Source organism: Enoplosus armatus, chromosome 16 (genome assembly GCF_043641665.1).
Source record: "Enoplosus armatus isolate fEnoArm2 chromosome 16, fEnoArm2.hap1, whole genome shotgun sequence".
NCBI classification, from domain to species: Eukaryota; Metazoa; Chordata; class Actinopteri; order Centrarchiformes; family Enoplosidae; genus Enoplosus; species Enoplosus armatus.
Window position 1 is genome coordinate 9,401,890 of NC_092195.1, and position 12,745 is coordinate 9,414,634.

Genomic DNA, 12,745 nt, shown 5'->3' on the forward strand with positions numbered 1-12,745 from the left:
CAAAGTGATTTGTGTGATTTCAAAGGCATGTGGCTATAGGGGCTCAGGCATTGCACAATTCAGGGTTTTTAAGATCAGACCCTGTAGTGCACAAGAGGGTCTGGGGTCAGGTGGGAGTAGAGAGCTTGGAGAGAAGCCAGTGCTCACATACGACACTTTTATCTGGAAAGGTTTCTCTGGGCTCAGAAAACAAAAATGCACTGTTTTGGTCCTGTGGGATCCTGTGAAACACTGTGGGATTCAATCCTCCAGCTCCACTTTCAACCACGGAGAGGTATGCGCAACTGTACACTACACAACAATGTTTTTTTTATTATTGCACATCTGATCTTCATTTTTTCATCTTCATCTGAGTCATCCATCCGTTTTCATACTTTGTTGATTATATTCCCTGTGGATTATAGGTATTATCAAAATGAACTAATACAAAACAAATTAATTAATTACTTCCATCCAGTCCATTACATCTGCTACTTCTCAAGGCTCCACTTCTATTATGTCATTTCTATATTTGGCCAAGTCTAATGACCAAAGATACATTACCAAGACCCAGACCCTGAGGGGACCCAAAAGTCCTAGGTTGACTGCACATCCATTGGTTTTGGTAATTTGATATTTGCAAATTAGTTGGGGGATTTGCACTGCTGAAGAACTACATCAACTCATGGTTCTGGTTGCACTGGACTTGAAGGGAACTTGGAGGCAATGTTGTATTTGGCCATTGCAGAAAATTGCATTTCCGTGAGCAGGACTGGTAATATTGGAATTTCAGGATTTTTCCATCAGTGATTGGTAAAGTACCTTGTTTTGTCAGTGTCACTGCATTAACCAAAAACAGACATTCCCATCTGGCTATTACTAAATAAATGGTTTCTCAACTGAATTCTTAAATGAAAATGTACTGTACAATATTCTGATATATATTGGCATCTTGAAATAGAATTACCATACTACCAGCCCCACTTTTTCTGTATGAGAATAGTTGTGTATATTGTTTAGATTATTTAACAGAGATTTAATGAAATGTTGTGTGTTGATTTAGTATCACATGTGTTTTTTATACATACCATGACACACTGTACTATATTCCAAGAGATATATAACACTGCATATAGTAGAACACATCTATACAGACATATATGTATGTTTATATAGAAAGTCAACAAATTAAGCATGTGTTTCTCAAACACTGGAATATGAATTCAAGATGAACTTATATTAAAGTTGTGAGGACAAAACTGCCAATGTTACATACACATTCACCTTGATGACACTGGTTAGACTATTTTTGCACAATGTTCATAGTACAACTAACACAACAGGAAAAGTGAACTGAATTTCCTTGAATTTGAGTATCATCATTGATAATGAAAGAACAAAAAGAGGATCTAACTGATTTAGACACTAGATTCTTCTCTTCTCAGGGTGTAATTAAGGTGGGGCTGTCTTTGAAGAGAGTGGGGGTTTAATGGAAAGAACAAGAGGGATGTTTGATGAATTCTTCCCTTTCCTTTATCATGTACGATTTAGGCAATAGATGACTATACGCAATATTATCTCTGACATAACTGATGCAAGCAAATACAAGTGAAGCTATGTGATTACTTAATGTATTTGCACATGCAGACACACAAACCCTGGTGGAGGGTCAGGGTGGTAAAAAAAATTAAATTTGGATCCCTCCCTTTCTTAGTCATAAGCATGACGTGGTCTTTTCAGGTCTGTCTTGCCTTGACCTAAAATAACTAGGTTTTTTAAAATCACGTTTGTTGGATGATATTAGTCAACTGAAATATTTCAATGCAGACATTTAGGACCACATTGCTTTAGACAATACATTGTGTTAGTTGCTAAGAGATCAAAACAAACCACACTGATATGGGAAGTCTGTGTGGTTTGTAATATAACTCTTACATCACAGCATGGAAAGACCCCATTACTTGTTGTGAGTAGACTGCTAACCACTGACCCACTAGGCTGCCCTTCTTACCCTAATCCAAGCTGGAATTCATACTGTACATCTTCTGTATTTGACAAAACAATTTCACCTCAGGGTCCATTCAGTGCTTGCTCTAGAGTTTTCGATCATGATCGAAATGACTTGATCATCTGCTGATCTTTGAAACTTATCTTCTGTAGTGCTGTATTTAAAAGTACAACATCCTTTTAATGTATAATTAGGTTAATAAAAATAAACAAAAACTATTTTTTGTTTTAATCATTATTTTATAATAGTAGAAGAAAGTTTGGAACATATTTCTTTTTGTGTTTTCTGAGAGCACCACTCTTTGAGAAAATACATGCAGTAATTCATAATGTGCATTCCCTCAAAGCTGCTTAGTGTTAAGCCCCTTTTAAAATGCAAAGTAGCAAAACAGAGAAGTAAAGTGCAAACTTTACACACACACACACACACACACACACATGCACATCCTAGGCAAATCCCTTTGCCATGCAATGAGAAGTTACAATACATTACAAAGTTGCTTGTGTGTTTATTCAATTTTTAGAATGAATAAATGTTGTATTTTTAGTGTGTATTAAGTTCATTTTTAATGGAAGAGACAAGGTTTGCCTGTGGTTTGATGGAGTGTGAATACTGTGGACTTTTGTAAACAATAAATTAATTTGGTCACACAAACAAAAAAGCAGAAATGAGAGTCAGAGCTATTTCTTCCAGCTCACCAGACTTTTCCCAAACAAGAAAAATTCATGAATGCTCCTGAATGCATTAAAGGTTCAGAATTGAGTGTGTCTTGAGTTTTTCAGCAAGGAGGAGAATGTCCAGGATCGGCACTTCCCATTAACCTCAGACACCACCTTGCAACCACTAAGCTATTCTAAAGTCTCAAATTGTCCACTGAAAGTACCAAAACACTCCCCGATCAAAAGTGGACGCAAACCCGTTCTTACAACATCCTCCATAGAGCAGATCAGGCATCAACTAGTATGCAGATTACTGCTTTTTTTTTAAAATCCATTTTGGAAGTTCTCCAGTTTGATTCCCCATGAGTAACCCCAAAAGAAAGGAGGGAAAATTACATATCAAAAATAGTAGCAGGGGGAATTATAAAGAATTACATATTTTGATTACAAAGCATCTCAGCTCTGTGAGATGCTTTGTGGAGTAAAGCACTAATGATCACATATGTTGCTGTGCTGAATTGAATGGAAGGTAGTTACAAGTAAGTAGTATTTCAAAGGAGTGTGAGAAAGAAATAAAGTTGTGAAAACATAACTGAAGGTTGGTGGAAGAAGGTAACTTTTCTTTGAATATCTATGGAAAAAGGAAATGAGCTGCTACACAAAAGACAAGAGGAAAACAGTTGAGGGCCACAAATTCTATCTTACTACTTGAAAAGGAAGAAGTTAGCAAATGCACTTACATTGTACTTGAACTAATTCCCATGTACAGGAACCCAAACTACTATGAGTTATCCTGAAACTGAGTCATTTCTGGAAAAGAAGACAAACAATAATCCATCATAGTAAAAATATACAGGGGCACTGACTACTTGGAATGAAAACACGTTTGAGGAGTTATGTCTATTATCACAGCACGGAGAGCTTTCCAGGAAGGGGAGGGAGACAAGAAACCCTTCTGCTGTTTGCCAGAAGTAGTCAGTGCCAAGCAATCAGTGGGTGCAAGGTAAAAAGTACAGTGATAGCTCATGTTATATATTAAATCTTATAAAAACCACCTCAAATGTGGTTGTACCATAGTCATACATAGTATTCTCTTACTATAGTGGAGATTCAGGCAGGAGTTGAGAAGTAGTAGCAATATTGTTTTTGTTTGCATCCTGCACTGATTCAAACAATACAGAGAAGATGAAAATAAGAGTAAGAGTGTACAGCCAGCAGCTTTGTGAGGCTGTAATAAGCACAACAATGCTTTGTGTTAAATGCTAATATCAGCATGCTAAAATGCTCACAATGACAAAGCTAACATGACAAGCAGATATAATGTTTACCATGTTCCTCATCTTAGTTTAGCATGTTAGCATGTTAATATTTGCTAAAACACCTGAGGCTGATGGGAGATTCAGTCCTAAACCAAAATGTGTCCAAATGTATTGGACAAATGAACAAATTTGACCTTACAATTGTACTAGATGAAAAGTTTGGGGATCACTAAAGCTATTTCTATCCAGCATTTGATGACATATAGATCGATCAGCTGGCTTTTGTTGTAAATGTTAGAGATAGTGAGTGAAAGCATTTACATGGGGAGAATATCAGTGGGTTTAGAATTGTGCCCTGTGGTGTCCCAACATTGATTTTGTAAAAGGTGTAACGTGATCTGTAACATGAAGAAAACATAACAAAACCGCCAAATCTAGAATGCAAATTCAGACAACAATCTCATTTTAGAATCAACTCAGATGGTGTTAACAGCTAGGTTGAAACAGAATAATTAGAAAGCAGGTGACCATCAATCTGTGTTTTGGAATAAAATGTGTCTTGTTTTATTGGTTTTAAAGATTAAGGTTTGAGAAGAGGCATTATCACAGCTATTTGAAAAGCACCAGGCACAATGTAAAACTGCTAACTTATATTATTTGATATAAATAAGGATTACAGGATGACTTGAAACATTGATTATTAGCATTTAAACTAAAATTGTCAGTGTGCAAACAAACCAAGCTACCCTCTTGCTTACCTTAGACATTATAAGAAAATATCTTGAGAAAATAATTAATTCTTTTGGAGATTACATGAAGCCAGCAAACGTTTCCATGTTTGCTTTAGCTTATCACTCTAAACCCTTATGTATATAGTATATGTATAATAATAACTCAACACACTGAGCCATGTCTCGATAGTTATAGTACTTTTCTTGGTAAGTCAGATGCCTAGATACAACAAACAATGTTTTGAATAGCATTTCTGTTTTGACTCTCACTGATAAAGAGGAGAAAATTTACAGATTTGTGCTACTTTAACTTATATTAACAGACATGAAAATTCAAATAGTGGAAATCTAAATTATAAATAACTTTAACTTGGAGTAAGTTAAACATGCACTCTCCTCATTTACCCAAGAGACAGTTTTTTTTTAAATGGTCAAAGCTGGTGTATGTGAGGCTGATATATTCAGACTTCTGGCAAACCCCAGATTTGACACTTTCCATAATTCAACTTGGCAGTGTAATTTGTTAGACCCCCCCTGCCTGTTAAACATGTATGTGTTTCAAACTCCCTGTCCCCAGTTTGTAACGCAGACTTCCTGTTAAAAAGTAAGTCAAGTGGTTTCATCATTATTTTCAGACTTGGCAGAGCTTCTTCAGAGCCACAGAGGACAACTGTTGTCACAGGCTAAGCAGTATATTGACCTTGATGTGTAACATGTGTAGTGCTCCTTTATCAGAAGTAAAAATCTCAAGAAAAAGAAAGTATCCACATTAATAAATAAAAAACCCTCATCCATTGGTAGGACGTGGCATATAAAATCCCATTCTAGGCACTCAAGTGGATGGTTATAAGTAAATTCAATAAATATGGGCTAGATTGCTAATACATTTTACTTTAGAAGAACTCAAGGGCACTTGAATTGACTTTTATTGATAATAATCTAGAATGAAACTTAATCTAGTATCATGACTAATATATGAACAGGAAAATGACACCATCACTGTGAGAAAACAAGAAAATCACTGACGCATCAATTAAATGTATATGAATATATAACTGCAGAAATATATTCCTTAGATATATTACCGGAATAATAAAAAAATAGCTCTTTGATGATACATTGCGACAGATATTGATTATTTCGGCTGGTCACGTGAGGGGAAGAAGATCTTACATTACAGAAGTGTTGCTAATTTTGGAGAGGAAGGTCTTAATACAGCAAGTTGATTGTGATAGGCAACGTATCCCTCAGTGTGTAACTCAAATTAAATATCTTTATAATGTAATTTGACTTCTCGTCACCGGATATTGCTTATTTATTTCATCGAAGCTGATTTTACCATCACAGGCCATTGGGATGCTGATATGCAAATGTTTGGTTTGATGGGTGGATTTTCCCTTTAAATTATGTGGCTTAAAATACCATAGGGATTTTTTTTTTTTCACAATTATGTCAAAGCTGACAGTTTGTGTGTGTGGGGGTGTGTTTGAACCGTGCTTTATTATTGTTCCAATTACTGAAATGATTACTTAGATAGAGCCTAGAGCATTTCATCCTTTAATTTGAATTAGATAAGAATGAAAGCATCTTGTAAATTAAATTCCTGCTCTCGTTGAAGAAGTTTTTGGAGATGGACACTCCTGCCATCTTCATCAAAATCACCATCAACCACCGACGGATACGTGGACCGGATGCTTGACGCAAACTTAATTCCGTGCCTGTTGCAGGAAGGCATTGGGAAATCCCTCCCGCCTGAAGAATATAAAATGACAGCCCATCGCAAAGACAAGGCAACTCCTTCTGGCCCTGACAGCCCTCATCGTCAGTGGAAACTCAACAAGTGCTTCCCAGCAGCGCAACATGCCCTCTAAACTCAGTAAGTGATTTGCAGCCTGTGGAGCAGCACGCTCTCCGTGTCTCTTCCTCTTTTCATTCATTCATTCATTCATCCATCCATTCATTCATGCTATTCCTCCCCGCACAGACGCGTGCTTGCTCTCTGCAGTGATGCTGGCGGCTCTGCTGCTGCAGTGCGCTCCCGGAGCTCCACTTGAAGACGCGCCCACCGACAGCCCGGCAGATGACCTCTCAGGTGAGGAGGTGGAGAGGCCCTCCGACCTACTGAACGACTCCAATATCTGGGACTCCATCATTGGCGCAACAGGACGCCACAAGGAGGAGGTATGCGCGTTATCAATTTTGCTTATTAACTAATAACATATTAATTAAAGTTTAGAAGAGTGGACTGACTGGTGTCTCATGTGTAGTATGTAAACTGCACTCCTGACCTCCATCATATTTCTTTCCCCCCATCAGTTTAAAGATGAATTCCAAAATGTGGTGACATATGGCTTTCTGGAGAGATACAACATCTCCTTCCCACTTCCAGCAAGCTGCCCTCACACCAACTTCAGCAAGGTAGTTATGTCCCCTCCTTTGTCATCCTGTTCCGCTGATAAAAGAAGGTGATGAGCTTTTGAGCACTGATGGCCGATTTTCTTTCCTCTCTCCAGGAGGCTTGTCTCCACAGGTTGGCCCACGGCCTTCCAATTTACACAGCTCTTCTCAAGTATGTGGAGAAGGAGTGCCCCAGCAGCCGGATCCCCTCAGAAGCCAGATCGTACGCCGGCCTCCTGATCAGCTGGATCAAAGAAAAGGTGGGTCTGAGATGCTAAACTAGAAATAATAGTTCTATTTGTAGCTGTGTTAAGGCACTGTGGTGGCCTTTGCATCAGCCCTGTCCTGGTCTGTATGTAGGCTAACTGCTTTTCATCTGGCTCACTTTTTCACCATCTTTGTTATAGCCAGTGGTGGAAGAAGTATCCAGATCCTTTACTTAAGCTAAGTAAAAGTAGCAGCAGCGCAGTAAAAATACTGTCACTGTCCGTGTTACATTATTATATATTACATTACTGATGCATTAATGTGTACCCAAGCTAAGTACCTCAAACTTGTACTTAAGCTCAGTACTTGAGTAAATGTGCTTTGTTACATTCCACCACTGGTTATAGCTCATTTATCAAATGTTCTACTTTTAATTTCTTTTGTGCAAATGCCAAATTTTGTCTTCCATTTTTGAGCTTATGTCTTATTATAAATGACTTTGTAATGGATGTAATGGATTGGATTACATCCTAGGTTTATTATTACAATACAGCACTGCTTAGTCACATACACTGCTGTCACTTCTGCCCCACAGATGAGAGACCCCGAACAGGTCACGGCACTGACCAGCAGCGAGGAGGATGAGCGGCTGAAGAACCTCGACAACCCCACCACCTTCCTCAGAAAGATGACCGCGTACAGCATTTTGCGTCACTTCTACATATTCCTACTCGACAGCAAAAGAGCACTTATTAAAAGGGAGATGGCCAGAGGAGCATGGCACCTGTCACTTTCTATGACCAAGAATTAAAAAGATGAAAGTATTACAAATCACCTGTTCAAGAATACACAGTCCACTAACTGTACTGTAGGTATGGAGGTTCTATAGCAATCTATGACAGTGTCAATCTTACAGGCCTTACAGCTTCAGTCACCCACTATTGCACAACTTATTTAACCTATTTATACTGGTGAAAGTGTTATTTATAAGTCATAAGAAAATCCCTGATTGTGGGTTTCTTGCACTAAAAAATGCAATTTGTACTGGATTCAGTGATTTTAGTGTTGATTCATTTCTTGATTGTGACGATATCACTGTTAGGAGAAGCAAAAAATTGCATTGCCTATTTTTGTAAACAATGCGTTTTATATTTACAGTACTGTTATTTATTGACAATTAATATTATTAAACGGACTTTGCTGTTAATTTAATTACAATGTAATGAACTGTGTTTTGTATACACGTGGCCAACTGGAAGGAATATTCTGTAAACATAAAGACCTTTTAAAAATAAATACATTTGCATAGATAAGAAACAAGTTTCTTCATTCCAACACTTCCTGCACATTTCATGTCACTGCAGGGTTGTGACACATTTTTCTTTGTATGTTTTTTCTACAAACTGTTAACGACATTTGCAGATTTGACTCCTAATGTACGCATGTCGAGCAGAGGCTGGAAAATATGAAAGATCACAATCTGTGAAAGCATTTGAAACCACAATGTGTTGTAAGCAGTGATCTATGAATCATTATTTCCATCATCTTAAAGAAGTCTGTGTAGAATTTACTTTAAAACTACCAATTTTTACAATCAAAACCCAGTTTTGGTTCTTCAGGTTAAGCATCAACATGACTCCAGGTCAGTGGTGAGGAAGATTTCAGATCCTTCACTTAAGCAAAAGTCCTGCATTGCAAATGTTACTGAAGTATTTAAGTATTAAAAGTACTCTGTCCCCTGTATCATTAGCTTATTACTCATGCATTAATGTAAAAGCAGGATTTTACTGTTGTAGTCGGTTGAGGTGGAGCTCATTTTTTTTTATTTTGCTGTCGCTAATGATTGTCTTTATTATGGATTCATCTGCTCATTGTTTTCTCCATTATCGATGGATTGTTTGGTTTGTAAACATTCTGGAAATAGTGAGAAACGCCAGTCAGCTGTCAGATAAATGTAGAGGAGGAGAAGCAGAAAGTGGCAAAAAGAAAAAAGAAAGAAAAGAAACCACTACAGTACAAGTACCTCAAATTTGTACTGAAGTACTTCAGCTGCTCGGGTCCAGATCAGGCCTATACTGTCTGATACCAGGAAAGTACTTGAGTAAATGTACTTTGTTACATTCCACCACTGCTCCTGGTAATAAAAGACAAGAGTGACATTTCTGGTTGGATTTATTTCCAGAAATCTTAAATTACAAATAAAAAGAGGACAAACGTGGAATGAATGGTATATCCAAACATCGCTGTCACACACTGCAAACAAAACACCGGCAGATCGTCCAGTCAAGACCACATATTTTCAGGGACAAAGTCTTGATTCCAGCTTGTTAATCCAAATATCTTCCATCCATGTAGCCGACACTCTCCATACATGTACTATATATGTGGCTGTGGATAGCATCCATTCATTACTGTGTGAAAAATAATGTCCATTTGCTGGATTTCCAACGACGGGTGGGTCACATGGTCTCGATGAGGAGGGGAGGGGACTGTGTGGAGACGTTCCTTAGCCCCACAGCAAACTAGAGAAAAGAAAAATAAAGGTTCAACTACACGCCTGAAATTCCACAGTTCACTTACAGAGCCCAAGTGCTGGCATATCATCACTGAAGAGTTATTATAGTCTTATATACGTTTTCTTTAACTTTCAGTGATGAAACAAGATGGCAGACCTCACAGGGTTTAACCTGCCACATTACCAATGTGGAAAGGTATTAACTATGTATCATGATTTTCATTTCCAGTTACTAATTGTAAAAAGTGTGAAATTATTCACCTTATTTAGCATGCTTACTGCAACTCCACATAAAATTAGCTAACATCTAAATAAACAAATGCTCTGGATTTACAGGTGTCAGAAGCTCAAAGTGTTTAGGGGAGACATTCATCTCATTTCTAAATTAACAGAGTAGCTACTGCAGAACAAAAAACGTGGTTTATTAGATTTTTCTACCATTTTCATGAAGATTTTTAAGTAAAAAGAAGGAGACATGAGCTAGTTGAGCTTTCTTTATTAGATGCCAAATGTGTAATTCCTTCAATAAGTAGGGATATTCAAAGACATCAACTTTAATTAATAAAAGCAATTTCCTGCAAAACCTGACGTAGGATTCTTGTAAGATATCTAGTGACGCATTGTATTTCAGCTAGAGTAATCCAGAGTAATCCTCTGGCTAGTGAGGGAGAGCAGGATGAGGAATGGATTGTACGATATCCAGTGTTATCTCCGGCTTCACGTCTGAGATCTTTTGTAATTAATGTTCTTTTCTTGTATCCATTAAGATGAAGTACTTTCATGACTACTTTGAGTAAAGGGGGAAAGTAGTTTGTGGATGTCTTGTAGGAAGTGTCTTGTGTTTTCTAATAATAAACAGAGTCAGCAAACATCTCGTTAAGATGCTAAATGTGCAGCAGAATAATTGCCAATTTTACTAAAATCATATCATAATTTGTCACAGTCTAACTGCAGATTTCACTTTACTGCCAGTTATCAAAACAGCATGTACGATTAGTTCACTGGAAATACTTGTGGTGCATAGATGTGAAAATGATTCTTTATCACATTTCACACCTTTATGTTTCCTGCTTCTGAAATCTGATTTGACAGAAAACACAACTCTCAAACCAATCTGTCCTCACCTCAAGACAGTCGGTTCAGGCATTCCTGGATCTGCGCCTCGTTTGAAACCTGTAAATCAAAGAAGAATTGAAGCATACAGGTTTACATTTGAGAAAAGCGCCCAGGAATGTGCGACACAGTGAAAACAATCATCCAAAAGAGCTTATTACGGCTAGCTGCAAGCACCTAGTATAGAAAATGCATGGCCCCCAACTTGGAGTAAAAAATACATCTTTACAATTAAATTTGCATAATGCCTGTGCACTTAAAGATGATGCAAAAAAGAGTGAAAGGGCCATTACAATTACACCTGAAATGTAGTGAGCAGCACATCTGACTCATCGCCTCCACCTCACACACACACAGAAAAAGGAAAATCAATTTCCCTTTTTTTTCTTCTAGTTTCATTCATAGGTCATTCATGATGCAACTAATTCTTAAGAAAAAGATAAGAGATTCCAAGAAGACTAAATATAGCCTCAACTTACTCTGAGCTTTTTGATTTATCAATTAATTGTTTAGTCTATGAAATGTCACAAAAAATGTTTTTGCTTTCAGAGCCTCTGGTGTCCCATCGACAGTTAAAACATTTTATTTCATCCTCACAACAGAAAATCTGAAACCTACAAAACGTTGGCGTTTTTATCTTACTTGACTTTATCACGATTGCCTAACATATGCAGAGTTATTCAGATGGTGGTAACACAAGAGCAACAAATGACGTGCAATATTAGAAAATTCTGCCCTTAAGAAGTAAATGAATTGCAAGAGCAATGCACTGCATGTAAAAAAAAAAAAAAGGCTAAATAAACAGAGCAAAAATGAGAGGGGAGAAGGTATGACATCAGTGTTGGTGTTTCCAAAATGCTGAAGTCAGAGAAGATTCACTCATTGACGGCAAGTCCACCGGCTGTGAGATCACACATGCAAAGTCTAAACTTCCCCAAGTTTACTCCAAACCACAGCCATGCAAAAGTCGTAACTTCCCCATCTCTCCACCAACCCACAGCCAGGTATTTTAGTGCCCCAGACATGCCCTACACATTTGGCAATATAACACATGCACAAGCACATCTTGGACTTACAAGAGTAGTTGTAAACCAACTACCTAGGACTTATTACTCAAGTACTTCATGGTCAGACATTATTTGCACAGTCTTCAATCCATCATAGAGATCATTCAATAACATCTCTCCCTCTCTCACATACTGGTATTCTTTCTGAACATCTTAAATAATCACCAGTTATGGGCCACAACTTGCTTTCATGAGGAGATTGTGGACCGATTGGTCGTGTCCGTTTGGATTTACTGCACTGATCAAACAAGTAGGCCTAAATATATAACTTTCACTTCTACACCCATAAAACACCATCATACATTACGTGACATGCACTACATTACTTCTCCAGAGGGGGCAATATAAAGTCTACTACCCCTTCGGACCCATGTATGCTAAATGCTACACAACCTATGCAGGTATTGCTAATAAAACAAAATAGGGACTGATTATTCTTTATATGTTGTTTCTATAAAGGGTGCCAAGGTGGTTATAATAATTCAATGTCATAGCTACATCACGCCCACCCATCTGAGAAACAATAATATTAGCTCATAGCTGAAGGCTAATGTGCTAAACTAACCAGCTAACGTTAGCGAGAAATGCCTCCTCAACCTGCCGTATCCCCCCCTGCTCCTGTTCGGATACTGACCGAGGTACAGCACGGTTGGGATAAAACCCCATCGGATGACAAACTGGCCGCACTGGAACAGCTGCTGCAGCCGCTGTTTTGTCTCTTTGCTCATTTTAGCCATGTGACAGTGAAGATGCTGTTGCTGTTGCTGCTGCCAAGGACAAGGTAAGAGGAAGTGACGTAGAGGACCCGGC

The 12,745-nt window shown here is 38.0% G+C and overlaps 2 protein-coding genes across 2 annotated transcripts; one reads left to right on the plus strand and one right to left on the minus strand.

The window, feature by feature from the left end:
- The first annotated feature begins 6,496 nt into the window (after window positions 1-6,496).
- Window positions 6,497-8,059, plus strand: LOC139299235 (interleukin-6-like). Its single transcript, XM_070922137.1, is given in 6 exon segments — window positions 6,497-6,512; window positions 6,621-6,817; window positions 6,953-7,054; window positions 7,150-7,293; window positions 7,836-8,001; window positions 8,004-8,059. Coding segments are annotated over 6 exon segments (681 nt in total).
- A 1,335-nt stretch (window positions 8,060-9,394) lies between these two features.
- On the minus strand, window positions 9,395-12,704 carry tomm7 (translocase of outer mitochondrial membrane 7 homolog (yeast)). Its single transcript, XM_070922077.1, has 3 exons — window positions 12,570-12,704; window positions 10,880-10,928; window positions 9,395-9,762 (listed from the first exon to the last, which is right to left on the minus strand). The coding sequence occupies exons 1-3, from the start codon at window positions 12,670-12,672 to the stop codon at window positions 9,747-9,749; spliced, it is 168 nt and encodes a 55-aa protein (XP_070778178.1). The 5' UTR covers window positions 12,673-12,704; the 3' UTR covers window positions 9,395-9,746.
- Between the last annotated feature and the right edge of the window lie 41 nt (window positions 12,705-12,745).

Excerpts from the sequence above, each read along its gene's own strand:
- tomm7 (XM_070922077.1), bottom strand. The coding sequence starts at position 12,672 with ATGGCTAAAATGAGCAAAGAGACAAAACAGCGGCTGCAGCAGCTGTTC. Across the intron at positions 10,929-12,569 it reads CCCAACCGTGCTGTACCTCG|GTTTCAAACGAGGCGCAGAT; the intron begins GTCAGTATCCGA and ends TTTGATTTACAG.